The 25,002-nt window shown below is 50.7% G+C and overlaps 1 protein-coding gene across 8 annotated transcripts in view; it reads left to right on the top strand.

Moving 5' to 3' along the window:
• The window catches only part of PAX5 (paired box 5), a gene marked incomplete at both ends in the record, with an annotated part of 184,727 nt that overhangs the window by 43,426 nt on the left and 116,299 nt on the right, over positions 1 to 25,002 (top strand). For all 8 annotated transcript variants that reach the window (XM_082843227.1, XM_082843229.1, XM_082843230.1 and 5 more), the window contains one exon: positions 20,415 to 20,590. In XM_082843227.1, coding sequence (XP_082699353.1) covers positions 20,415 to 20,590 — 176 coding nt within the window. The remainder of the gene's footprint in view (positions 1 to 20,414; positions 20,591 to 25,002) is intronic.

Consider the following 25,002-nt stretch of genomic DNA (forward strand, 5'->3'; position numbering starts at 1 on the left):
CTGTTCCCCCTCCCTCCTCCATCTTCTCTGTCTTCGTTTCCTTTCTGTGTGAGACACAAACGCCATCCAGCACTTTTGAATGGGACTTTTGTTCTGCTAACATCTCTTTTCTGAAAAGAATGATTGGTCAGGTTTGTATCTTTTAAATGCTGGCACATTTCATCAGTTAAGAACCTGCATACCTCTCTCTCTCTCAAGACAGAGCTTTAAGGAGGCAGACAGAAGCAGCAAAGGGGGAGGTTTATGGCAGACAGTGGAGGAAAATCCACCCGGTCTCTTTGGGGGCCTAATGTATGGTCCTTCCCGAAAATGCCGTCTTTCCTGGGTGCCCCCTTTCCTGCTCTCCCTGTGACCCTAACCATTTTCCAGCTTGACTCCAGTTATGACTTGCGTACTACTCTATAGCTCCCCACAGAATGGGGAGAGGGGACGAGTGGGACCTGTGCCTGAGTCATTTTGCTCAAGGTCTCTTTGAGGTAGGGCTTGGGGCACAGGATCAGGAATCACAGGGCCATGGGTCTGAGTGCTGGGGGTCTTGGGCCAGCCTCGCTGGGCCTGGGTTTTCTTACTGGCACAGAGAGAGCAGAATTCCTTCCTCAGAGTCTCGTGCCAACTCAGGAGGAGCAATGTGTGAGAAAGTGCTTTATAAACTGTCAAGCTCTATGTAGGTATGGGTGTCGTAGTTCATTTCAAGTGCCTGCTCTGTGACCTTGGACAAATTCCAAGGGTCCATTTACCCTCGGAGAACTAACTTCTCCAAGGGTCCATGTACCCATCTGTAAAATGGGGACTCTAATCCTTAGATCATACAATGAATGTGAGAATTTCATATGGATGTAAAACGACTGGCAAGAACAACTGTTCTTGGCAGTGGTGAGACAGGCTGGGACCTGGGACCCTTTGCTGCAGCGCTGCAGTGCTTGCACCTGGACACACCTCTCCTCCAGCAACAAAATACAAAGACACTGCCTGGGACTAAAGATAACTGCGTGCATGCCCAGTTGGGGCAAATTCTGGACCCAAAAGATAGAAACCAAAAAAACCCAACTGCCACTTTTGAAGAGCCTGGAGCAAAAACAAGGTGTCGAGCAAAAGCAGGGTACTGCGGATGCCCCCTGCCCACACCACCACCTAAGGGGTGGGCGAAACACCTAAGCCACCCCTCTGGCCCGACCCCTGGACACACCCCTCCCGCCACCCCACGTGAGAAACAAGCTCGCCCCTTCCTCGGGGAGCGAGCAAGGGAACCTGCGGTTTGTTCTCGCTGCCGCCTGCTGCAGCAGGGGCCCCGGTAAAGCCTTGCCTGAATTTCTTGTCTGGCCTCTAGTCAATTTCTATTGATTGGGGAAGGCCAAGAGCCCTGATCGGTAACAGTGGCAGGTGCCCAGGTCTAGGTTAGTGCCCTGTCCCTTTCCCTTTCTTATTTCTTCACGGGGCCTCCCCTGTGAGTACCGCGCACAGTAATGAAGCCACGGGCTTCTGAAGCCTGGCTGCCCATTCTGAAACCCAATCGGCCGCTTCCCTAACCTGTGCCTCAGTTCTCTTGCCTGTAAAAGAAGGATAATAATACCTACTGCAGAGGGCTGTTGAGCAGATTAGCCTGTGCCCACGCATGACCCGGCACAGAGTCGGCGCCCAGTGAATGTTTGTGATTCTGCTGACCTTGCTCCCTCCGCGCACCCAGAAAGAGGCCCCCAGCCGCCATCTCCTTCAAGCCCCCTTGGCCGGCGAAGAAAGCCGGGCCTGAGTGGAGCCGAAGGGGTATGCTCAAGGTCGTCCCAGGAGTCCCCTGCTAGGATCTCTGGGGAATTTTCAGGGATTCCGCCGTGCCACCCAGCGAATAAAGAAAGCCCTTCCAAGAGGCCGAGGGCCCTGGGGAGAGGCCAGAGGCCAGACCCCGCTCCTCCGCCTCACTCTCGGGGCGCCCCATCGGCTGGGAACGGAGGGCAACTGTCTTCCAGGAGGGCATGGGGGTTTGCTGCGCGGGGTGGCAGGAGAAAGAAATCCAACCGCGTCAGAACATGGCGCAAAAAAAAGGGAGAGCGCGGCGCCCTCGGCAAGGAGGCGGCCCGCCTGCCCTGCCTCCGCCAAGCATTTGCAATTTAATTGACATTTGGCGGCAGGAAGCCAATCAGTATAAGTCAATTGACGTGCCGAGATAAAACTAATCGGCGGCCGGCGCTCACCCCGCCGGCACGGCCGCGGCGGGGCCGCGGGCACAGCGTGGCGGCCGTGGTGCCGCGGGCCCGGCCCCGGCAGGTACCGGCGTTGGCGCGTGTCTCGGCCCGCGAGGGGGCGGCGGGCGGCCCTCTGCCTGCCGCGCAGCCCACGGCGGCCGGGATAGGTCCGTAATGAATGACTTTATTTGCCGGGGCCCTGCTGAGAACAATTGAGTTTGTTATGGTAACAACGGATGCCAGCTTTCCGGGCCCCGGGGAGCGCGGGCGCGGCGGCAGCCGGGAGCTGGGCAGCGGAGCAGATGAAGGGCGCCGAGGCGAGGGGTGCCGGCGGCGGGGGACCGGCCCACCGAATGTCAGGAGTCCGAGGGACACCGTGCACCCCGGAGCCGGCGGAGGAGAGGCCGGATTGCTGGGCCTCCTTGGCCGGAGGTGCTGGGGTGGATGACGCACACCACTCTCGCCTTGGTCCGCAGTGCAGAATTGGGCTGGGGGGTTCATAAATTCCTTGCTCTCTTGTTGGACTGGCCCGTCCTCCTGGTGTTCCTGCGGCCTCTTCTTCCATCTGCTTCTGAGTGTAAAGGTTCTTCTGGTCTTGCTGAGTGATGCCCTGACATCAGTTTTTTGTCTTTTGCTCCAGTGGAAAAGTAGAAAAAGACACAAAGGCATCCCTGCCCCCTGGGGCATGGCTTGACAAATTCAGGTCTGCATATCAGCCCATCACATGTGGTGATGCTGTCTCTGAGCCCTCTGCTCTGGAGAGAGGGCCTTCCTTCCATCTCTGTCCCCTGTCTGTATCCCCATTCTTTGTGGCGTGGCACCTCCCACAGGAAGCCCTCCTTGTCCCCACAGAGAAGGCTGCCAGCCACATGGCCACCTCTGAGTCCCTGCGGCCTTCTTCTGCCTCCCCCATCGGTTGGTGACTTCCAAGGGCAGGGGCCACCTCTGATTCCTCCCAGTTGCTCCCTTAGCGCCCAGCTTGGGGACTGGCACAGAGCGCACGGGTGTGGAAGGGGTGGATAAGGAGATGCAGTTTTTTCTTCTTTTCAATCTCTTGCTTTCCCTCTAGTTAGAGAACCAAGGCGTTCCTTTCCGCCTCCCACCCCCCTTTCTAGTTCTGTTTTCAGGCACACTATCATTCACTCATTCACTCAACCAATATTTACTGAGAAGTAGCCATGTGTCAGATACTCTGATATGAAAGGCCCTTGACTTTGGGGAACTTACTGACCAGTGAGAGAAGATAGTGCAATGCACGTGATAAATATGCGTCAGGCGCCTACTGTGTGCTGAGTAACGGCCTGAATTCCTTGAGTTGGCACAGGCTTAATAAGGGCTCGCTGAGGACTTTCCCCCGTCATTGCATTCAGTGATCCTTGGTGCCACCCTGTGACAACCACTCTTACTCAGAAATGTACAAACTGATGCTTAGTGTGTTTAAGAAGCAGCACGATGTTGTGGAAGGAGTCTAGATTGGGAATCTAACGCTAGTTTGCTGTGTGAGCTCTGTCCATTTTTTTCCCCTCTCTGGGCCTCAGTGTCCTTGTCTGTAAAATGGGGGAATTGGAATTGATGGTCTCTGAGGACCAGTCGAGTGTGAGTCATCCACAGGGGAGATGGAGGTAGGACCCAGGTCTCTGCTCCCAGCCCAGTCTTGCAATGTGACCAGTGCAGCTGACGTTGAGACTGAAACACTCACTGTGTGACAGGCACCGTGTACAACGCCAGCCTTAAGAAATGTAGGTACTATTACTGTTTCCCTTTGGCAGATGGAAAAGATGAGAGGTTAAATTATCAGTCTAGGGTCATGCAGCTAGTAAGTTGCAGGGCTGGGATTCAAACCCAAGCAGACTGGTTTCAGAGCCTGTGCACTTAATCACTCTGTTAATGGCAGAGGTAGCACGTAACCCCCCCACCCCTGCAATCCCTCCCCTGCGCTTACACCTCACCTGGTCTTAGTCCCACCTCCCTTGCTCTCTGAGCTCCAAAGCTCATTCTGCATGTTTGCAGGGCAGCAGGAGCACTGATTTGTCAAGGTGTCTTTTCTACCCCTGGCTTTTTGCTCTTTTCCTTGGTGCAGATGGCTGAGAGAAGACCCAGCAGGAGGGGGAAGCTGTTGTGGAACCTGGATCCCTTCTTGGCTCTGTCCTAGCTGGATTATTGTATCTGGAATTGGGTTGCTAAAAAGAAGAGGGGGAATCCAGTGTTGTCTTTTAGGAACAAGCTCTTACTATTCATGCCTGAGGAAGTACATTTATTTTATAGCTAATTTTGGCACCTGTCTTCCTGTTCCTCAGAAGGGGTCTGGAGAACTCTTTCTCTCCCCAAAGATACCCTTTTTCAGAAAGACAGATTAGGGTGATAGTCTCAATATGAGATAGTCCTAATTGGCAGAGCTGAAGGGGCCTTGGAAATTGTATACAGTGAGTTTAAATCCTGTCAAATTAAAAATTGTTAAATCCTCCCCTGTTTAAAACAACTATTTTGTAGTGCTTCCTTTGCTATCCTAAAATGAAATTTAGAGAAAATATAACCTACCTATACACATAATTTAAAAATCAATATAATGCCCCATTTGTAACAAAAAGGGGAAAGAAAAATAAAATCATAATTAAATGATGTATTTCATTATGTAAATGCTCAGGCCTGATTACACCAGAAGACATAATAAAGTAGTCAGTTGCTTGCACTTATGCGTAGAATCACCATGAATGTGGCAGCTACAAATGTGGACAGCTGTGTTTTCTGGCAATACAAATACCTATGGTGGTGTTGCCATCAGCAAACTGATTTTCTGAAATTGTGAACATGTCTTGATAAAATTGCAACCAAAGCGAAGCATAATCTTCCCTCAATTTATGCGATGGTTGTATTCCTGGAAAATTCAGTGTAAATTAAAACACCAAGTTTGTGTATGTAAGTAAAATAGTGTTAGGTTCATGGCTCAAATATTTTATAAAGAGAGTTTTCACCAACTTGAATGTATGATGAATCATTCCAAAGATGTGTGGGATGCAGGGCAATCCTTCACTGGTCTGGACTGGGGAGCACCCTGGCTCTGCCCACTAAATGCCATAACTCCTCCCCAAATAACAGTAAGTCACAGATTTCCGAAATCTCTGATTTGATCACCCTTGTTGAGATCCACTGCAACAAATGAGTTTCTCTTTGGGGTCTCTTCCTTTGGGAAGTTCTGTGACTCTGTGAAAAAGCAAAATCTGCATATATTGTGCATTTTGTGTGGAGGACCCTGTGCTGGGAAGGCAGAGATGCGTGGCCTGATGTGCACCTGGGGCTCCTGCATGGGTACCAAGCTCCCGGGGAAGCACAGTTGGTGAGAGCCCCACCTACATCTTATCTCTGTCTGGGATACCCTCTGCCTCCTCTCTCATGCCTCCAAGTCCAAATCCTGGCTCAAATGGCAACTCTTTCCTCCAGGAAGCGTTTCCTGACCCTCTCCCTGACTCCTAACACCAGACAGACTCTGTCTCTTGGCGCCCACTGTCTGCTGTTTGGTGCTCTCGTAGGGTACTTTCCGATGCTTGAATCCTAACTCCATCTCTAGGCTTCTTCCCCCTGCTAGGAAATGGGCTCCCCTTACAGGGCTATGCTTGAGGTCGGAGCACCAGCAAAAGACGAATGAATGCTTGAACCAAGGGATACAGCTTAGCCAGGTGCTCCTCTCTGAACACACCTTGTCCTTTTTTTTTTTTTTTTTTTTTTTGCGGTACGCGGGCCTCTCACTGTTGTGGCCTCTCCCGCTGCGGAGCACAGGCTCCGGACCCGCAGGCTCAGCAGCTATGGCTCATGGGCCCAGCCGCTCCGCGGCATGTGGGATCTTTCCGGACCGGGGCACGAACCCGTGTCCCCTGCATCGGCAGGCGGACTCTCAACCACTGCGCCACCAGGGAAGCCCCACCTTGTCCTTTTTAATTAGGCAAATGGCTTCCCTTTTCCTGTTCTCACTCCCTGTCCTCATCGGCTGACCCGAGATGTTTGCCGTGCAGATGATACTGTCTCAATTTGCAGTCCCCCTGGCTTGCTTGCTCTGACCCAGTGCTGCAGGCTTGGCAGGATTTATTGACCCCATTGCACAGATGAGATGAGATGTGCTGTGTAAGGTCACACAGCTGGCAAGTGGCAGAGCCAGAGCTGGCACCTGGTATACTACCATCTTTGCAATTTAAACTCTTCTAAGGCCGGGCCTCCTCCCTGGGGAGTCATTCATCCATTCACTGGCTCCTGACTGAGAGCTGGGCACTGGGGCCGCAGTGATGGTCAAGGCCTGGCGGCCCCCTTTGTTTTCCCTGAGGGAGTTCTGTCTCCCAAGCCCTAGGCCAAGCATGGAAAGGCTCTTCATCAGATGCCCCCAGGGAGGGAGTGAGCACTCCTTCACAATGGGAGGCGGCCAAGGAGTGGCTGTCTCCTTTGTACCTGTTTTTGTTTTTGCTTTTTTTTTCACTTTCAATGAAATATCCACTTTTACCTGTTTATTCTACAAGTGTTTATTTTGTGCCTACTATGTGCCGGACGTTATTCTTGGTGCTGGGGACACAGCAATGAACGAGACAGACAAAACCTCTGCCCTCGTGAATGCTATTCTAATGAGGGAGAATAAATAAATAAGGAAAATAAACAGCATGTCGTTAAGTGCTCTGGAGGAAAACAAAGCTGGGTAAGGAGATAGAGAATGAAGCAGGGCCGGGGGTAGGGTACATGCTGGTTTGTGGAGGGTGGTCGTAATGATGAGATGCCATTTGAGCAGAGACTCTAGGGGAAGGAGGAGGGAGCCAAACAGATACTGGGGGAGGAATGTTCCAGAGAGAGGGAACAGCACATGGCAAGGTGTGAGTGAAGCAGGGGTGTGCTTGGCATGATTGAGGGACAGCAAGGAGGCCGATGTGGCCAGAGCAGAGTAAGTGGGAGGAGGGTGGGAGGAGGGGAGGTCAGGAAGGTGGGGCTGCAGGCCAGGGGACCCAGATACAGTAGGGTCTTGTAAGCCATGACCCACTGTGGATTTTGCTCTCAGTGAGATGGGGCATCAGTGGGTGGCAGCCCAGAGCGTCTAACAGGGAAGTTCAGAGGTGCGTCTGTCCTCCACCACCAGTGAGTCTCTTAACTCTGGCCGACTTCCCCTCTTCATCATCTCCTGGACCTGCCCCTGAACCTGGGTAGCCATTCCCGCCGTGCGCTCTTTCCTGGGTGAGGGCCTCCATCTGGCCTCTGGGCCTTTTCTTATCCCCCTCCAAGAGGGTCTCTACTCTGTGGCCACAGCAGCCACATGAGCCCCTCTACCCCACAACCGTTCTGTGTCTGGACTGAATTGTAAGTGTATTGACAAGGGCCCGACTATTTGGAATACAGACTGAAGGATCTGGGAGGCGTAGCGTCTGGGGCTACTGGAAGGTGTACGGGGAGGGGGGGCAGCGTGATGCAGTGTGAGTCCCAGAAGCCCTTCCCCCACCCTCAACAAGCCCTTCATCTAAGCCCCATATCTGGCCTCAGCAATGGCTCCCCCCAGAGGCGCCTACTTTATTTATTGCTTCTCCCCAGCTCCCTGTGGGCAGAGGAAAGTCCATTAGTGTGTTTGCAGACTCTGCCAGCTCTAAGCAGATGCAAGGCTTATTTGCAAACTGTCATTGCCCTGGCCTCTTCCAGAGACCTGCATGCTGGGCTCAGCTTTGTGGTTCCAAGAGCCTCCTCCCCCAGGCAGACAGCCGGGTGGAGCCCCTGTGCCCTGATTTCCCAAAGCACAACATCTTAGCTTGCAGTTAGGAAAATTAAATTAACTGCCATGAAGGAACCAAAGCAGCACATTGGGCCACGTTGAGAGTGGAGAATGAGGTTCTCTGTTGATAGGAGCTCATTGACTTGGCGTGAATCAAGGGAGGTGTTGAGAGAAAACATGAAGAATCCTGGGCTGAGGGCCTGGGATCCAGGTTTGAGTCCTGACTGGGATGCTGAGTGTCTTGATGACTTTGGAAAACTGTTTACTGCCCTCTGGGTCTCAGTTTCTAAGCTATAGAAGATGCTGCAGCTGATCTTAGAATCCATCGTAAGCTCTAAAATTCTGTGAACCGAATTTTGAGGACGTTTCCTTCGTCCAGGTAGTCAGGGACAGAGTGGTATACCCAAAATGACTCCACAGTTCTGAAATTGCCTGGAGGTCGGCCTCAGCCGGGTAAGAGGCACTCAGGAGCTGAGATACCAGGGCTCTCAGGCCCAACTGGCCTGATAGCTCTGCTATGTGACCTTGGACAAGCCGCTTCCCCTTCTCTGAGCCCATTTTCTTGTCTGTAAATGGGAATGATAATCTCTTGCCCATCTCCTGAGGTTATGGTGAGAATCAGAGAAGCTGATGAATGTGAAAGGTCAGTGTGAATGTATACTTGAGGAGTGGCGATTGTTATTGTCGTTGTTGTTACCATTTCCACATGTGCCTTACTCTGTCTGGGCGCATACAGCTGCCAATATAAGAACATGCCACCGCTGAGTACAGAGCCCAAGCACATCAATTTAGCTATGTAAAAGGGAATGATGGTGCTTCCGTGCAGAATAAAGAGCCTCTCTTATAATTTGTGCTTTTTCAATTCCATGCCATCATAAATCCACCACTCATGTGTGTATGTCTGGTGGAAAAACACATCACAGATTTACACAAAAGCCTCTTGAGTTCTTTTCAGCTGGGACAGGAGATGACACACGTTGGCAGACAGAGGCTGATCTCTGTGTATCCAAGAGGAGTCAAGCCAGTCCAAGTATATCTAACAGGTCAAGCTCTGAAATGAAGAAGCAATAAGCCAGTGAAATGGTACTATCACCGAAACATGATTGATCAATTGAATTCTATCAGAGACAGTGGACAGTGAGATTAACTCAGGCCTGATAGGTTCAATGAGTTAAAGCATGATGTTCATTTCAGCTTCATTTCACCAGTCTTTGCTTGTGAAATTGGTCAATCAATAGAGGTTGAAGATCATATATATATATATATATATTGGGGACCATCTTTATGGGCAATATAATCTTGGTAGTTGGCTCCTGGCTGGGGCTGCCTGCCTTGGGTAATGGAGACAGAACAGGGACTCCATCAGCCCCATCGAAATGGCCTGATATCTTCTCCAAATGAAAAGTATTTTTGGATCTCTGATGATTTATCTTTTTTTCCTCCCTCTCACTTTGATCTATGACAAAACCCATACCCATCTTGGAGAAATATAGTGATTTCTCCCGAAAACATTTGTGCAGTGATCAGATAGATACACTTCAAAATATGAACCTTCTTTGTAGTTATATTGTCCTCAGAAAAAAATAAAGACAGTAATTTAAAAACTCAAATGGGGGTAATGCAAAGATATCAGAGTAAATATGATTTTAAACCCTTTTATTTATTTATTTCTGCACAGTGGGGGATAGGGAGAGACTGCTGTGTGCGTGAAAGCCGAAAAAGGGATGCATGCCTGAGAAGTCCTTCTAGGTATAATTAAAACGAAGCCTTTAGCATTCTTTGATCTCATTTGAAAGCACAATTCACAGAAACAAATCACCCTTTTGCTCTTAGTAATATTTCATTTGTTTTGGAATATTTTCACTATGGTGGTTAACATCCTTCCTAATTAGTGTGCATATCTCTCTGTAAGGTGGAGTGATTAGGTACTACTGTACGAGGTAATGGACTTGGACAGTACGGATTAGAGAGAACAGACTTGTCCTGTGGAAATGCATAAGGTATTACTTCCTTCCTGCCTGTTCTTTGAGGTCATCTTGATTCATTTAAGCACAAAGAAATCCCGTCTCTTCATACCAACACCATGGGAGCTTCAATACTGTATTTGTACTGTTTGTACATCAGAGTATATGTTAGGCTCTGGATAATAGATAATAGTACCAGGCTGCTAAATGGGGAGGAAAGAGCCTTGCACACTTTACTCCCTCCCCTTCCCCCAGTTCCTGCCCTCTAAACCTACTGATTTATAGCCATTCCCTGGTGCACCAGGCTTTTTTGTGCCTCCAGACCTTTGCATGTGCTGTGCCCTCTGGTTGGAATGCACTTCTTGCCTGCCCCTTTCTTTGGCTAACTCCTTCCTACTCATCCCTAAGACTTGGGCTTCATCTTTTCCAGCGGGCTTTTCTGGATCACCCCTGCTCCCAGTCTGGATTAGGTGGAGTGGTTTAGTGTAGGGGCGGGAGCAGTCTCTGGAGCCAGATTGCTTGGGTTTGGATCCCAGCTTGTCCATCTCTTAGCTGTGTGACCTTGGGCAAGGTGCTCCCTGTGCTTCCTGTGCCTCCCTGTGCCTCAGTTTCCTCATCTGTAAAATGGGAGGGGGCAATAACAGACTCGACATCACTGGGTTGTTGTGAGGATTAAACAGATAAGTTGCTTGGAATAGTGCCTGGCACAGAGTAGGCTCTGTATAAGGAGTGGCTACTACCGTTTTGTTCCCACGGCTGCCTCTGCTTCTCAGGTTTGCTTCTGCCTTTGGCTCTCGGGGCGGCTTACCATGCTGCATTGGAGCTTTTCACTTGTCTGTGTCCCCCACTTGAGGACAGGGGTTAGAACTTAGCTCTCTAGCTCAGGTGCCAAGCGCTGGGCCAGACACTCAGCAGGAGTTCGGCGCATGCCGCTCAGGAATGAATGGATCCGTGAGGCTTGGAACAGGAATCAGGGGCCTCATGTGTTCCTAGGCTCAGCTCACCTTGGACCTACCTTCTGGCCCCAAACAAATCCCTTTGCCGTTTCTGAGTGTAGAATCATCAGTCCTTTGGGGTCTTTCCCTCACTGACAGCCTATGACTCATCGGGTAACACACGGCACAATCAGATTCACTCTGGTCGAACCTGAACGTATTCGGCAATTTTACAATTTTGCGTTTTCCTTCCCGAGAAGAAAGATTGAGTGAAACTAATGGCTGAATAATGGTCGTTCCAATGGAATTTTCCTCCATGCCGTTCTGATTTTTCTCAGCGTGCTGCCCCGGTTTAGGATGGCATTTATAAAATCACCTGGAACATCGAGTTTGGTTCTGGGCTGCCATGGGACCTTTCCAGCCCTGCACCCTGATCCCCAGCACAGGGCCTGGCTCACGTAGATGCTCTAGAAATGTTGCCGACTGAAGTTAGTTGTCTGGGCCTGGAATCCTTTCCTCTTATCCCAGCACCTTGTCCCTTCCCCTTATCTGAGGTCTGGCTCTGATGTTTCCTCCTCCAGGACCCACCTCTGTGTTGTTAGTCATCTCTGAGTTACCCTAATCATTCAAAACACCATGCAGAGAAGAGAAGCTCTGTGAATTATTTTGTGTAGAAGAATTAATGGCATTTTGTTGTTGTTGTTGGACTCTGAGCACTATGAGACTTGCTGTGTTTTCCTTTTGGTGTGTGTCACCAGGAAGCTTAGCGCTCAACTGAATTTTGGTAGTTTATCATCCTCTTGTTTAAAATTTTGTGAATTGCCTCAGCACTTTCTTAGAATGTAGAACATAAACTCTTAGTTGCTTCACTCTTTCTCCTCCGGGATCACTGATATAATGGAGGTCACTTCCAAAGGTTTTCTCCGGAGTTCTCTGATGATGCCAGACACTATCCTACTACTGAGTTCCCCTGAACCATTCGGACCTGCAACCCCTCAAGTCTTCCCAGGTCACTCATTCAGTCAACAAACATTGATTAGCATCTCCCTTGCTTGAGGTGAGCCAGACATGGGCTTTGTCCTCAGAGAGCTTATACTCTTAGCAGGGAGGGGAGGAAATACAGGCATACCTTGGAGAAATTTCGGATTTGGTTCCACGCCACCCCAGTAAATCAACTATCGCAATAAATGGAGTCATACACATTTTTTGGCTTCCCAGTGCATATAAAAGTTATGTTTACCCTATACTGTAGTCTATTAATTCTACAATAGCACTGTTTCTAAAGATGATGTATGTACCTTAATTAAAAAATACTTTATTGCTAAAAATGCTCACCGTCATCTAAGCCTTCAGTGAGTCATAATCTTTTTGCTGGTAGAGGGTTTGAACTATCATGAGAATGACCAAAATGTGACACAGAGACACGAAGCGAACAAATCCTGTTGGAAAATGGCACCAATAGACTTGTTGATGCAGGGTTGCCACAAACCTTCAATTTGTAAAAAATGCAATTATCTGCAAAGCTCAATAAAACGAGGTATGACTGGGATAATCCTAGAAACAGCTCAGGTTTATTGAGTACTAACTACGTGCCAGGTACTATGCTAAGCATTTTACATATATCCTCATTCAGTTCTTTCATTGATCCCATGTATCATTATGTATTGTTCCATTTTATGGATGAGAAAACTGAGGATTAGAGAGGTTAAAGAAGTTTCTCAAATATCATAGGCTTGTAAGAGACAGAGTGAGGATTTGAACCTCCCTAGTATGCTGTATCACATCCATCACGGTGCTCAGCTTGACTCTTAAGACGTGTTAAAAGGTGTGCAAGTGCTCTACCATGTGACCTTGCTGTGACCTTGAACAAGTTACTTATTCTCTCTTCCACTTCCTTCAGCAATAAAATGGGGATTCCAAGAGGATGGACCTCACAGGGTGGGTTGTGAGGAGTGAAATCCAGGATAATAGTGGTGGCCCATGCAACTTGCTGAGGAGACCTAGAAGACAGGGTGATTAATTGAGCCTTGTGCTTCAGAGAGGCTGAGGCTTTGATGGGCAGGGGTAAAAGATGAGTCAGCAGAGGGAATGGAAAGAGCAGTGGTGTCAGGGAGTGGCATCAGGGACACTTGGGGAATGAGGAGTAGCTTACTGGGATGGTGTTGGGGGGTGACTAGAGGGGTGACCTTGACTGGAGGGGCAGGTCATGGAGGCCTCGGAGGATTGGGCTTTGTCATGGGACAGCCTTGGAAGGGTTTTCCTGATGTAAATGATGATGACAATAGCTTACGGTGTTTGGACACTAACTTTGTGCTAAGTGTGTCACAGGAATTATCTCATTTAATCCTTATAAAAGCCCTAGAGATGGTCCTGCTTACCATTGTTCCCAGTTTACAGATGAGGAAACAGAGGGCTTTAGTCTTAGTAGCTGACCTGAGGAGTAAAGGGAAGTGGAGAGAGCACTGGATCTGCAGACAAGAGACTGAGGTCCAAGTCCCACCTGAGTGATCTCAGTTACTCATCCTCTCTGAGCCTCAGTTTTCTCATCTGTAAAATGGGGTAAGAATACACATCTCACCCAGATGTTCTGAGGATCAATGAAATTTAAGGATGCGAAAATAACTTGGCTCAGCCCTGGCACGGAGCAGTGTTCTATCCAGTGGGAGATCCTGGGGCTTGGAGAGCCTGTGTTCCCCATTATCTCTGTCACTACCCCTATATTCTTAGCTAGGGACAGATGATGCTCTCTCACTTTCAGTGGTATGCAGGGCATTTTGCTGATGTAGCCCCAGAACAAGTACCCTGTCTACCCTCACCCCCCCCTCCCTTTTGTAACCCATAGTCATGCCTATCACCTCCTCCGGAGAAAATTCTGGAGCCACTACTGCCCTCAGCAAGCTTCCATTGCATCAGAAACAATTTCTTAAAGCTGCAAGTTAGCATGGTCTGAATTTGGTTGGTCTCTGCTTTATGGATTGCTTTAAGAATTAGCCACGGCAGCCATCTGAGAAGACCAACCCCAAGCTCCCTGGACTCACCTGACCCTAGCTGGGAATGCCCCAGGTCACACCAGTTCAATGTTCCCAACCTCCCTGGCTCTAGACTCCTGTGGCAGATGACCCACCAAGACCTGGCTCTGTCCCTGTCTTCATTGAGGGAGGCAGGGCTGTGAGCATGGTGGGTGCCAGAGTCCAGAAGCAGCAAACTGGCTGGAAGTCAGCCTCCTTGGAGCACTGCCAGCCAGACGGGGAGAAGACTTCAGAACCTGGGGTAAGGGTGGGGCACGGGAGTTATTTTCACAATTTCAAAAAGATTAAGGGTGAATGCAGCCCAGTGAAGAAGAAAAGATTTCTCCTGTCTCTGACTTTCTCCTAGAAGCCCCCTCCAAGGACCCCCCTCTCCTCACATGTCCATTCTTAAAGTAAGTATTAGCAAAGAGAATGGGATCTCCTGGGTAGGTTTGGCCATCATTTAGGGGTAGAATGAATATTGGGGGATGTCCCCTACAAAGACTGCACAAACAACCAAAATGGAAAAATAGGTTAATGCTCATTTAATACTATTTAGTTGACAAAATCTCGGTGGCTTTTGGAGGAGAAAATGGTTAGAAACAACTGACTCAGCCTCCTTAGTTTATTGATGGGGCATGTGAGGCCCAGAGAGGGAGAGGAACCTGTCTGGGCTCACACAGCAAGTAAGGGCAGAGCTGGGGCTAGAACCCAGGTCTGCTGGCTCCCAACCCTTTTCCCACTGGGCCCTGCCACTGCCCTGCCATGCTGAGGAGCAACTGTGAGGATAAAGGAGGCTGTGTCAGGGCTCTGGCTTGGGCTGGGCTCTGCAGGGAAATGGGACTCTGAGAAAGGCCAGAGACTGACCCAGTAGCTCCAGCCTCCTTTCCTGGGCTCTGGAGCTGCCAGCTGGGGCTGCATCCCAAAGGCCATGATGCCAGAAGGAATTATGGAGATTCCTGTTTTTATTTTCTTTCTTCCCAGGGAGCATCTGCAGACATAAGGTACATGACGATTTTTAAAGAAACAAACCAGAACCCTCCAAGAAAAATGCAAAGCCCCTGAATCTGCTGTGCTCTGAAGAAAACGCAATGGGTTTATGATCTTTTAAGACACACAGGAGACAGCTTTCTCTTGACAGATGGGAATCTGAGGCTATTTTGCTTCCTCCCTCTTTGCGTGACCAGACCCGATTGTGTAAAGCCTTTAGCTTCAAAGCCAGGTTGTGAATAACATTGGTTTAACCTGAAATTTAAAGCCAGCATTTCTCTGCTCCCCGAGATGGAGCTTCCTGCCCCTTGCTCCCCTGAAGCTAGCTTCCAGAATGTTAATTCTACGAGCCATGGTTGACTAAGCCCAGCACTGGGTCTATTACATATTATTTGATTTGGAGTAGAAAAAAAGATTTAAAGATACCATGCCCCCTGTATACCTTTGTACTTTTGCCCATGTCTGTCCATATATTTAAACATACCATTCACATTGTGAGTTCAGATTTTTCTCCCTGGAATACAATGGGTCCGAATGCTTCTGGAGCCTGTCTCCAAGATCACATTCTCCATTGAAGTGAGGCAGCACCTTTGTGGATGAGAAACGCTATGGAAGCGTCCATTGGAGGCCTGGAGCTTCAGACCTGTCCTTGTGCAGGGTGTGATTTTCTGGTGTTCACTGTAGCCATCTCTTTGCATGTAATCTGTTTCACTCACGCTCACCCACTGTCTGCCGTACCCAGAGATGGGTCAGCCATGTCCCTGGCCTTTGAGAACCATGAGCCTTTTTGTCAGAATATTTGTCTTGGTTGACACTTGCACCTTTACTGGTCTGATTATTTTTCAGTTAACATTTGCCTCTTCCTCTGGATGTAACTCCACGAGGACAGGGCTGGGCCAGCTCATCACTCTGTGCCCAGCGTTAGCCCAGCGCCTGCTCTCTAAGGTTGGTTGAGAGAAGAATGAACAAATGAATGAATGAATGGGTCAAATGGAGGGACTGTGACATTTACAGGCCAGACCTGCGGAGTGAAGGTGGTATTACTAATTTGTTTATTCCACAGATGTTCTCTGTGGAGGAGACAGAGATGAATTAACTGTGGTGTTTCTCCCCAAGGTAGCTGATAGTGCTATGTGAGAGTGAAGGGCCCAGGGGCTTGACTCCTAAGATGAGGGAGAAAGTGGTCAGATGGAGCAGTGACTGAGGCATGAAGGAAGACACCCTGGAGGAGGCGGCATGTGTGCGCATGATTAGTGTTTGTCCTGGCAACAGGGCCCACGCCAATGAGGAGTGATTTACCTTCCATATGGGCTCCGTGGATCACCTGTGGCTGACAGGCTGACTCTGGGCATCACCTCCAAATGTGCACAAATGTAAAATTCATCTTGCCAGTTCCTAGTCTTTCCAGACCTGGGGAGCAGGGCTTAGAAAGCACAGCCTGATCTACAGGAACTAGCAGTTCAGGCCCTGGGACTGAGAAATGTGGAGGGCGATTGCCTCCCCAGCCCCCTTCCGTGGCCCCCCTCCCCCCAGCGAGGCTCAGATGACCTCCATGGCTATTGTGGCCTCCGTGGCTGCCTGACAGGACCCCCGCCTGCCTCTCCAGAGTCTCCTGGGGTCTCTTCCTCCCACTCCCTCTGTCCCTTTCATCTCCTCTGCCTGGCACACCCCCTCCATCCCATCCCCCACTTTGCCCTGCTGACATCTTGTCCTCTGCTCTCAGTTCGAGCATGACTCCGCTTTGGGTGACTTCCCTGACTCCTCCCCGTGAGGTCATTACACATGGCCATTTGAATATGTTTCTAGGCACTTTTCCTACTTATCACAGTTTGTAATCATATCTGTTTGTGTGAGCACTTGACTAAAGTGGGCTGCCCTTTCTAGTTTGCAAAGAGGGGCCTGTCTTGGTCATCGGTGTATCCTCTGTTTTGTGTTTGGTTTTTTAAAAATATTACCTGGTGCAGAGTAAACTCTTTATCAATATCTGTTAAATGAATGAATAAATGATCGTATATTTAGGAGTGCCCCAGGCCTTCTTAAGGAAATGACAGACTTTCTGTGCAAAGTGGCAGGTAGACTTCACCTCCTTCCTGAGGAGAGAAAGCAGGTGCAGGTGCTGGCAGGCAGGAGCAGTCAGAGGGGTCAGGATTGGGCCGAATGCCTGGAGAGGTGCCTCTTCCCAGCTCACAGTCCTCCATTCCGAGTCTCTGGGTCACCAAGACAGCCTGGACACTCTCCCGGGCTCCGCCCATGGTGCTGTGGCTGACTGTCGGAAGGCCAGAGTGGGACGCGGTGAGGCTTCCTTCTGGGGGACTCAGAGCAGGCCCCAGCGCGGCTGCCTGTGCTGAAGAATGCGCGGTGTCCTGGGGGGGCGCTGGTCCTCCAAGGACCCCCAGTGCATGCACTTGAGTCAGCATGTGCCCTGAGCCTTAACTCTGTGCCAGGGTCTCCCTGGTGACCGGACAGTGACCTTGCCCACAGGAGCCCTCAGCCAAGCCATCTCCTCAGAGCTTCCTCAGTGGAGGTCCAGCTCTGCCTTTCCAGAGCTCTGCACAGAGCCCAGCCTGTGAAGCCCATGGGAGAGGATATCAGCGTGAGGACCGGCTGGCTGCCAGGGAGAGGCCTCCTCCAGGGGCAGAGATGTGGAGTGTCTGAGGGGGCAGCCTGAGTGGGAGGGAAGAGGTGGGCTCTGCCCAAGGGGACTCAGCAGGGAGAAGCCTTGGCAGGAGACGTCAGGAGCTGGCAGATAGGAAGGAGCCTTTAATAGGGTCTGGCTGGTAGGATGGCGGCTGGGGACTATAAGTGAAGTTGGTGACCAGGGAAAAGTCTCCTAAAGTGGACGTGGTCTCTCTGACAGGGAGAGACTCAGTGGGAGCACTGGGGACCCAGGCCAAGGTCAAGCTTTGGCAAGAGTGACTGGAGCCAGGATGAGTGGCCAGAGCAATAGCCGAGGAGGAGCCAGCTGAGCCTCCTTCGTGTGTGTGTGTGTGTGTGTGTGTGTGTGTGTGTGTGTGTGTGTGTGTACCTGTGCACGCATGGGCTACTTGGTGGATGCCAGCCAAGTGTTGGATGCCCAACACTGCTGGGCAGACACAGGCTGGGCCATGAGCTCCCACATCCTGCTAGTCTTGGTGCCCTTGTGGGAATGATCCCCATGGATATAGGCCATGACGAAAGAGGGGTCTCTGAGGATGATGTCCCGTGGGCAGGAGCAGGGACCTGTCTCGTGGAAGGCCAGTGTCGCAGGCTTCCAGAGGAGGGCCTCAGGCTTTAGACCGGGGGACATCAATCAGAGAGACCTGCTCCCTCCTTGGCCCACACATTGGGGTGTCTGGTCATTCAGTCTACAGCCAAGCTTAGGTATCCTCTTGGGTCAAAATTGATCTGGGATCCATTTTCTCAGGGGCGTCCCAAGCCACCTCTAAAGGCCCTTCCTGTCGAGGATGCTGAGGTGCTCTGAGCTTTCAGCTGCCACAGGGGACTCTGAAAGGCCAGCACTCATGTGAATACCCAAAGCTGGTGTCTTTGTTCAAATGTCAGAGCCTGTATTGCAGTTGCCCTGGGTAGGACAGTTGGGGAAACACCAACCTGGGGCAGTGTCTCAGGGACACAATATCCCACTGCTTCAAGCTCCTTGGTTCAACTTCCTTCCTCACATGGGTGAGGTTTTGACATGATGGATGAAGCCTAGGGTGGCAGTGGACTGGCGGGGTGGGGGGTGGGAGGGGGATTGGGCAAGGCCTTGGGTAAGGGCACCTGCCAGGGAGAGATCTGACACACGCTGGTTTCCCTCGGGGGCTTCCCAATGGCAAAGGCAGGCCTCACCTCCGGGCCTGGCTTCCAGCAGTGTCTCTGGGCAGCCCTGCACGAGCAACTCGGTCCCAGAGGGCCCTGGGGAATGATGGCCCTGCAGGCCATTTCCTCACTGGACTCTTTCATCCTTCTTGTTTTCTCTCATTTTGAATGGTTCAAGCCCAAAGCTCACGAAAGATGTTTCAACCATTTAATTTTTAATTGATAATTCGTAGTATTTTCTTTGAAATGTAGGCATCATCACAGTGAAGAGCTAACAATACAGAGCCCATAGAGAACTTAATCCTGTGCTTTCTTAGTAATTTACATTTTGTTGAATAGGCAATACATTTAAAGTTCTATAACGAAACAAAACAAAACAAGCATGCTTTGAAAAGTCTCCCTCCCCTTTGCCTCCATCCATTTAGCTCCTACCTCCCTGAATGGGTAACCACTCTAAATGTTTCTTGTGCTGCCTTCCAGAGCCATATATGTGTGTGTGTGTGTATACACATACACACACACACAATGTGTGTAAAGTCTTATTTTCTTCCTTTTTTACACAAAACGTTGTATATATATTTTTTGATAAATTTATTTATTTTATTTACTTATTTTTGGCTGTGTTGGGTCTTCATTGCTGCGCGCGGGCTACTCTTTGTTGCGGTGCATGGCCTTCTCATTGCCATGGCTTCTCTTGTTGCGGAGCACGGGCTCTAGGGCGCACGGGCTTCAGTAGTTGCAGCACACAGGCTCAGTAGTTGTGGCTCGCAGACTCTAGAGCACAGGCTCAGTAGTTGTGGCACATGAGCTTAGTTGCTCCGCGGCATGTGGGATCTTCTGGGACCAGGGCTCGAACCCATGTCCCCTGCATTGGCAGGCGGATTCTTAACCACTGCACCACCAGGGAAGCCCAAAACGTTGTATATTATACATGCTGTGCTGCATCTTGTTTATTTATTTTTCATTTAATGATGAATCTTGAAGATCTTTCCATATCAATTCACAGATGGAATCCTCTTTCCTTTTTGTTGCCATACCGTATTCTACTGTGTGAGCATACCATAACTTATTTAACCAGCTCCTACAAATAAACTCTTGGGTTGTTTCCAGTCTTTTGCTACTAGAACCTTGCATATATATTACTTCCCATATGTGTAAGTCTAACTGTAAAACAATTTCCCAGAGGTACAATTGCTCTGTCAAAGGGAACTTGCATTTGTGATCTTGATAGATTTTATCAAATTGTCCATCACGGGTGTGTGACCAGTAGACTCCCATCAGAATTGTGTGAGAGCATCTGTTTCCTTGCAGCCTTCCTAACGCAGTGTTTTGTTGGCTGGTCACATGATGTGGTGGCAGTTGTCCTGGGGAAGGGCGTCAGCTCTGGGACCAAACTATACCTCCAAGGGGATCTTCAGAGCAGGAGAGGCAGTAGCACCTGGTGGTTAAGCCTCTGAGTCAACCCAAGCTCCAGTCCTCAGGCAAATCAGTTAATCTCTCTAGGCCTCAATTTTCTTATCTGAAAAATGGGGGAAATAATGCCATCTACATAGGGTTCATTGTGAGGATTAGATACAATGACACATGCTTCATGCAGGGCCCGGCCTGTGACAGCGGGAAGCTGGCTCTGGCCTAACCAGCAGGACAACCTTGGCCAAAGACCCCCGCGTCTGAGCCCCTGTTTGTTTCCTCTCTCATCAGGGGAGGAGCTGGGCTCGTGGGTCTCTCAGGCCCTCTTCCCAATCCAGGGGCTGACATATCTTCCCCAGCAGCTTGCGTGACCTGCACTCACCCCTCCTCTCTCATGCTCATCAAAGGTATTCAGGAGTCTCCTGTGCCGAACGGTCACTCACTGACGGGCAGAGATTTCCTCCGGAAGCAGATGCGGGGAGACCTGTTCACGCAGCAGCAGCTGGAGGTGCTGGACCGCGTGTTTGAGAGGCAGCACTACTCGGACATCTTCACCACTGCAGAGCCCATCAAGCCCGAGCAGGTATGCCCCCGACTCGCTGCCTCCACACCTGCCACCCTCACGCAGGCCTGGGTGACCCACCCAAAGGCATTCAGTGGGGAGTGGGTGAGAGTGCCAGCTTCTACTCAGAGCCGGGTTTCTCGTTCTCCGCCAAACCTGGCCAGTGGCAGCATCCCACGAGGTCTGGAGCGTGTGTCTGGGGCTTCTTCAATTGCTTGCCCTGGTGCCTCCTCTCTCTGGCCGGCGGGGGGTTGTGCCGTGTCTGGCTGCTCTGCCACTGCTGTGGGGTGGTGTCTTTTCCCAGGGCTCTTTGCACAGGGTGGTGTAATGATCTTCTGGGCCACTTGAGGTGGTCTTGGGTCATTATCCTGTCAGTCAGGGTGCAGGTGGAAATATGTAAGCACCGTCTGGCCATAAACCAGGTTATGATGACACTGGTGTGTCCCCTACTGTCAGCCTTCTCGTCACGTTGTCCTGTCATGCTTTTAGAACTGAATCCAAGAGTCTGGAAATAAGGAAGTGTCTCATTGGACAAACTCGCAGCTGGGTCATTTGCAAGAGAGGGAAGGAAGCAGGATGATCCCTTGCTGAGCTGCTCCCTGCTCTAACCTGGGCCGAGAAGCAGTCACTGCCTGTGGCTGCAGAGATGACATCAGAAAGGCTCTGCCCAGTGAGAGGCTCTTGGGGCCTGGATAAGGTCCCTCCAGTACCAGATTCGATTCAGGAGACTGTTTCCTGGTGCCCCGTCTGTGACAGGCTTTGGGCTGTATACCTCGCAGGCACGGGCGGCTCAGACTTGGCTCCTGCCTGCCGAGAGCTCCCACCTGGTGGGTGAGTCACAGAGGCCTGTGAGTAGTAACTTTCCCCAGCACTTGCTGGCTGGTCCTGGTGGGGAGGACTGGCCTGCTGAGCTTCCTCTACAGGCTAATTAGATGATGCTTCTGAAGTTTTCCCAAAGAGCCACTCAAAACAGTATAGGCTGCAGCACAGGCTCCTGTGGAGAGAATAGGTACTGGAGGGGACCTTGGACGGGGAGGAGTGAGCAAGGCCTCAGGGACCACCATCCTATGATAGTCTGGCTGTCTCTGTGCAGTTCCTATGAGGGCTCTCACAGACCATCTAGCTACTTTGTTTTCAGATGGGGAAACTGAGGCCCAGAGAGGTAAAGAGACTTGTCTGAGGCCACCCAGCAAGTCATGTATTCACTTAACAAACACTGATGAGTGTTTATTATGTGCAAGGCACGGAGCCAGTCACTAGGTACATGAGTGAACAAGACAGGCTTGGACCTGCCCTCAGGGAGCCTACAGACGTGTAGAAGAATCACAATAAAGAAGGATTACTCAAAGGGTCACGGATCACAGATGTACTAGGCACTGAGGAGGGGATGTCTGAGGTGCTCTAAAGGTATAAAGCAGATGCTGAGCCAGCCTGGAGGCCACAATGGCTTATGCTGAGCCCCGAAGGGATGTGGTGGGGAGAACGTGCCTGGCAGAGGGAATAGCGAGTGCAAAGGTCCTGAGGTCAGGGGGAGTGTGGCAGGAGTGAGGAATGGAAAGAAAGTGTGGCTGGGCTTCAGGGAATGGGCTGGGGAGGGTGGGAGGAGATTTTGGGGAGCTGGGCCTGGTCTCGTAGACTGTGCTCAGGATTTCAGTCTTTCTCCTGCAAGTTGAGTGACACCTCCTCTGGGAATGACATAGTCATATGTGCTGGTAAGAGCTGATCTCACACGCTCTAGTTCCTGGGCTTCAGGGAGTCTGTTTCCATCACAGGCAGCCTCTCCCACTCAGAGCCCTTCGGAGAGATGGCCGAAGCCACATTCCATCTGACCCAGGAGGAGAAAGAAAAGAAACTCAACCCGGAACCTTCCTTGGATGAGGCCTACATTTCCCTCCAGAATCTGGGAGAAAAGTTACCTGCAAACCTTTGACAATATTACAGAATTTTAGAGCCAGCAGGGACTAAAGAAGCAAGCTATCAACCCCCTCATTTTCTAGAGGTCCAGAGAAAGGATAGGGTTTGTCTGAGGTCACCCAGCAAGCGAGGGCCATACCTCTGCACAAAACCTCTGGCATTTCTATTAAGCCCTTATTTACTTAATTCAGACATTAGGTGTTAGGGATTGTGTTTCCGTGTGTTTCATGTGATTCTCATGGAAACTCAGAGTCTAATCATAGTTCATCCAGCGTGGAAGGCCCTGGAAGCCTGGGCAGACTATAGGGCTTCGTATGTGACGAGTCCATCCAGGTATCCATTCACTCACTTGCTCAGATGCTCATTTATCCCGCGTATTTCTTACCTGCTGGCTGTGAGCCTGGCACGGTGCCGGCACCCAGGGCAGGGAGAGCAGGATGAATCAGGCATCAGCTCAGCCTCCAGCCACACAGGTGCAGTGTGACATGGATTCAGAAGCTGCAAGGTGAGGGAGAAGGTTCTATGGACCCTGATGAATGGAGATGTTGCCTCTGCTGGGAGCACAGGGAGAAGTCATGCGGGAGGCGACATTAGGGGACAGGTCATTAGGCCCATGTAGAGATGGGCCTCAGGGGAGGAGACCTGAATCACAAACTCTGTTTCTAGCAGTGTGGCCATGCAGTGTCCTTCAGAATGACGCGGACACGCCGAGGGCCTGTCTGACCGTGTGGGTTCTGAGGCAGGGCCTGCCGATAGGATAATGACTGACTCAGTGCTTTCTGGTTAATCAGCTTCACCTCCCCGTAATGGGGTGTAATGAGGAGAGATGGGAGGTGAGGCCACGGGGCTGCCGGGCACACACGCAGGCACTGGACTATGAATGACATACCCTTGCTCCCCACTCCCAGTCACTTTGGACGAATGTCGGCCGAGCAAGGGGCCACAGGCTGGTAAGGGATGCGTCAAGGGTACGGGTTCCTTGAGCCCCTCGTGCCCGCTGGCGGCCTTGCCTTGTGAGCCCAGAGTGCATGGCGGCGGTGCCAGGAAGGGGCTCAGAGCTCTGTCTGCTGATACTGACCTCTCTTCCATTTGTGAACATCTGGTCTCCAAGGTCTAGTGGCAGTTTGTGGGGAAGAAAGATCGTGTGCTGGCCTTGGAGGTGGGGGAGTTTGACTTGAGACCGGCTTCTGCCGGGCGGGGCAAGTCACTTTTTCTCTGGACCTCCGTTGCCCTATCTGGGACAGTAGTAATTGTGGTGGTGACAACAGCAGCACAGCAATAGCCTAACAATAGCGGCAGTGATCCTGTACAGTTTTCTAAGGGCTTTCACATCCATCCTCTCATCGGACTCTCCATGTAAATGCCTGCTACACAGGTTAAGCAAGATTTGTGAGCTCCATTTTACAGATTGGGACATTTTTTCCCAGACTGTTCACCCCATTTTCAGGCCCAAAGGGGACTCGTCGAGGATGCAGAGCTGGAATCTGACCTCAAGATCTTTTGTCCATCTTGTGCAAGATGGTTACATGGGCCTCCATGTCCCCAAACAATTCTAGGGGCCAGTTTTCTGACTGGCTGGCTTTCAGAACTGGCCTTTTGCAGCTAGAGTCCGCTGGTCATTGTAGAACCCTCAGATTCTTGCCATAGGCTTGGGTGGTCAAGTCCTCCTTAATCACCCACCCCTAGCTGCCCAAGGGAAGAACATTCCTCTTCAGGGCCAGGCTGGAGTCCCACCTGTCACTTCCACGAGCTCAGAGCCCACCCTCACCTGGCTGCTTTTCCTGCCGAGATCTGCCCTGGGTGGGTGGGCCCAGGCTTCTCCCTTTTTTAAATAAATTTATTTATTTATTGGCTACATTGGGTCTTCATTGCTGTGCTCAGGCTTTTTCTAGTTGTGGCGAGTGGGGGCTACTCTTCGTTGCTGTGTGCGGGCTTCTTACTGCGGTGGCTTCTCTTGTTGCGGAGCACGGGCTCTAGGCTCATGGGCTTCAGTAGTTGTGACACGCAGGCTCAGTAGTTGTGGCTCGCAGGCTCTAGAGCGCAGGCTCAGTAGTTGTGGCGCACGGGCTTAGTTGCTCTGCGGCATGTGGGATCTTCCCGGACCAGGGCTTGAACCCGTGTCCCCTGCACTGGCAGGCGGATTCTTAACCACTGCGCCACCAGGGAAGTTCCAGGCTTCTCCCTTTTATGTGGGAACTTAGTAAACCCTTGTCCCTGGGTGGAAGGGGTTAATATATACACACTCCTGGGGCAATGAAACACTTCCTTTTCAAAATGGTTATTGAAAAAGCAATTCTGTTTTCCCTACATGTGGAGTGAGTAAAAATCACCTTGGAGGAGAAGAGAAAAAAAAAAAAAGGAAACAACGGTGGGTGGTATGCGTGCGTGTGTTTCGAACAGTGGCATCTGTTTCAGTAAAAGTCGCATTGACACTGTGGTGGGTGCTGAGCTCCTGGCAGGAGCTGGTCCCTCCTCTGGCCACCAGGAAGACCGCCACCAAGCACAGCCTGCCGTATTTA

The sequence above is a fragment of the Leucopleurus acutus genome (assembly GCF_964270905.1).
Source record: "Leucopleurus acutus genome assembly, chromosome: 7".
NCBI lineage: Eukaryota > Metazoa > Chordata > Mammalia > Artiodactyla > Delphinidae > Leucopleurus > Leucopleurus acutus.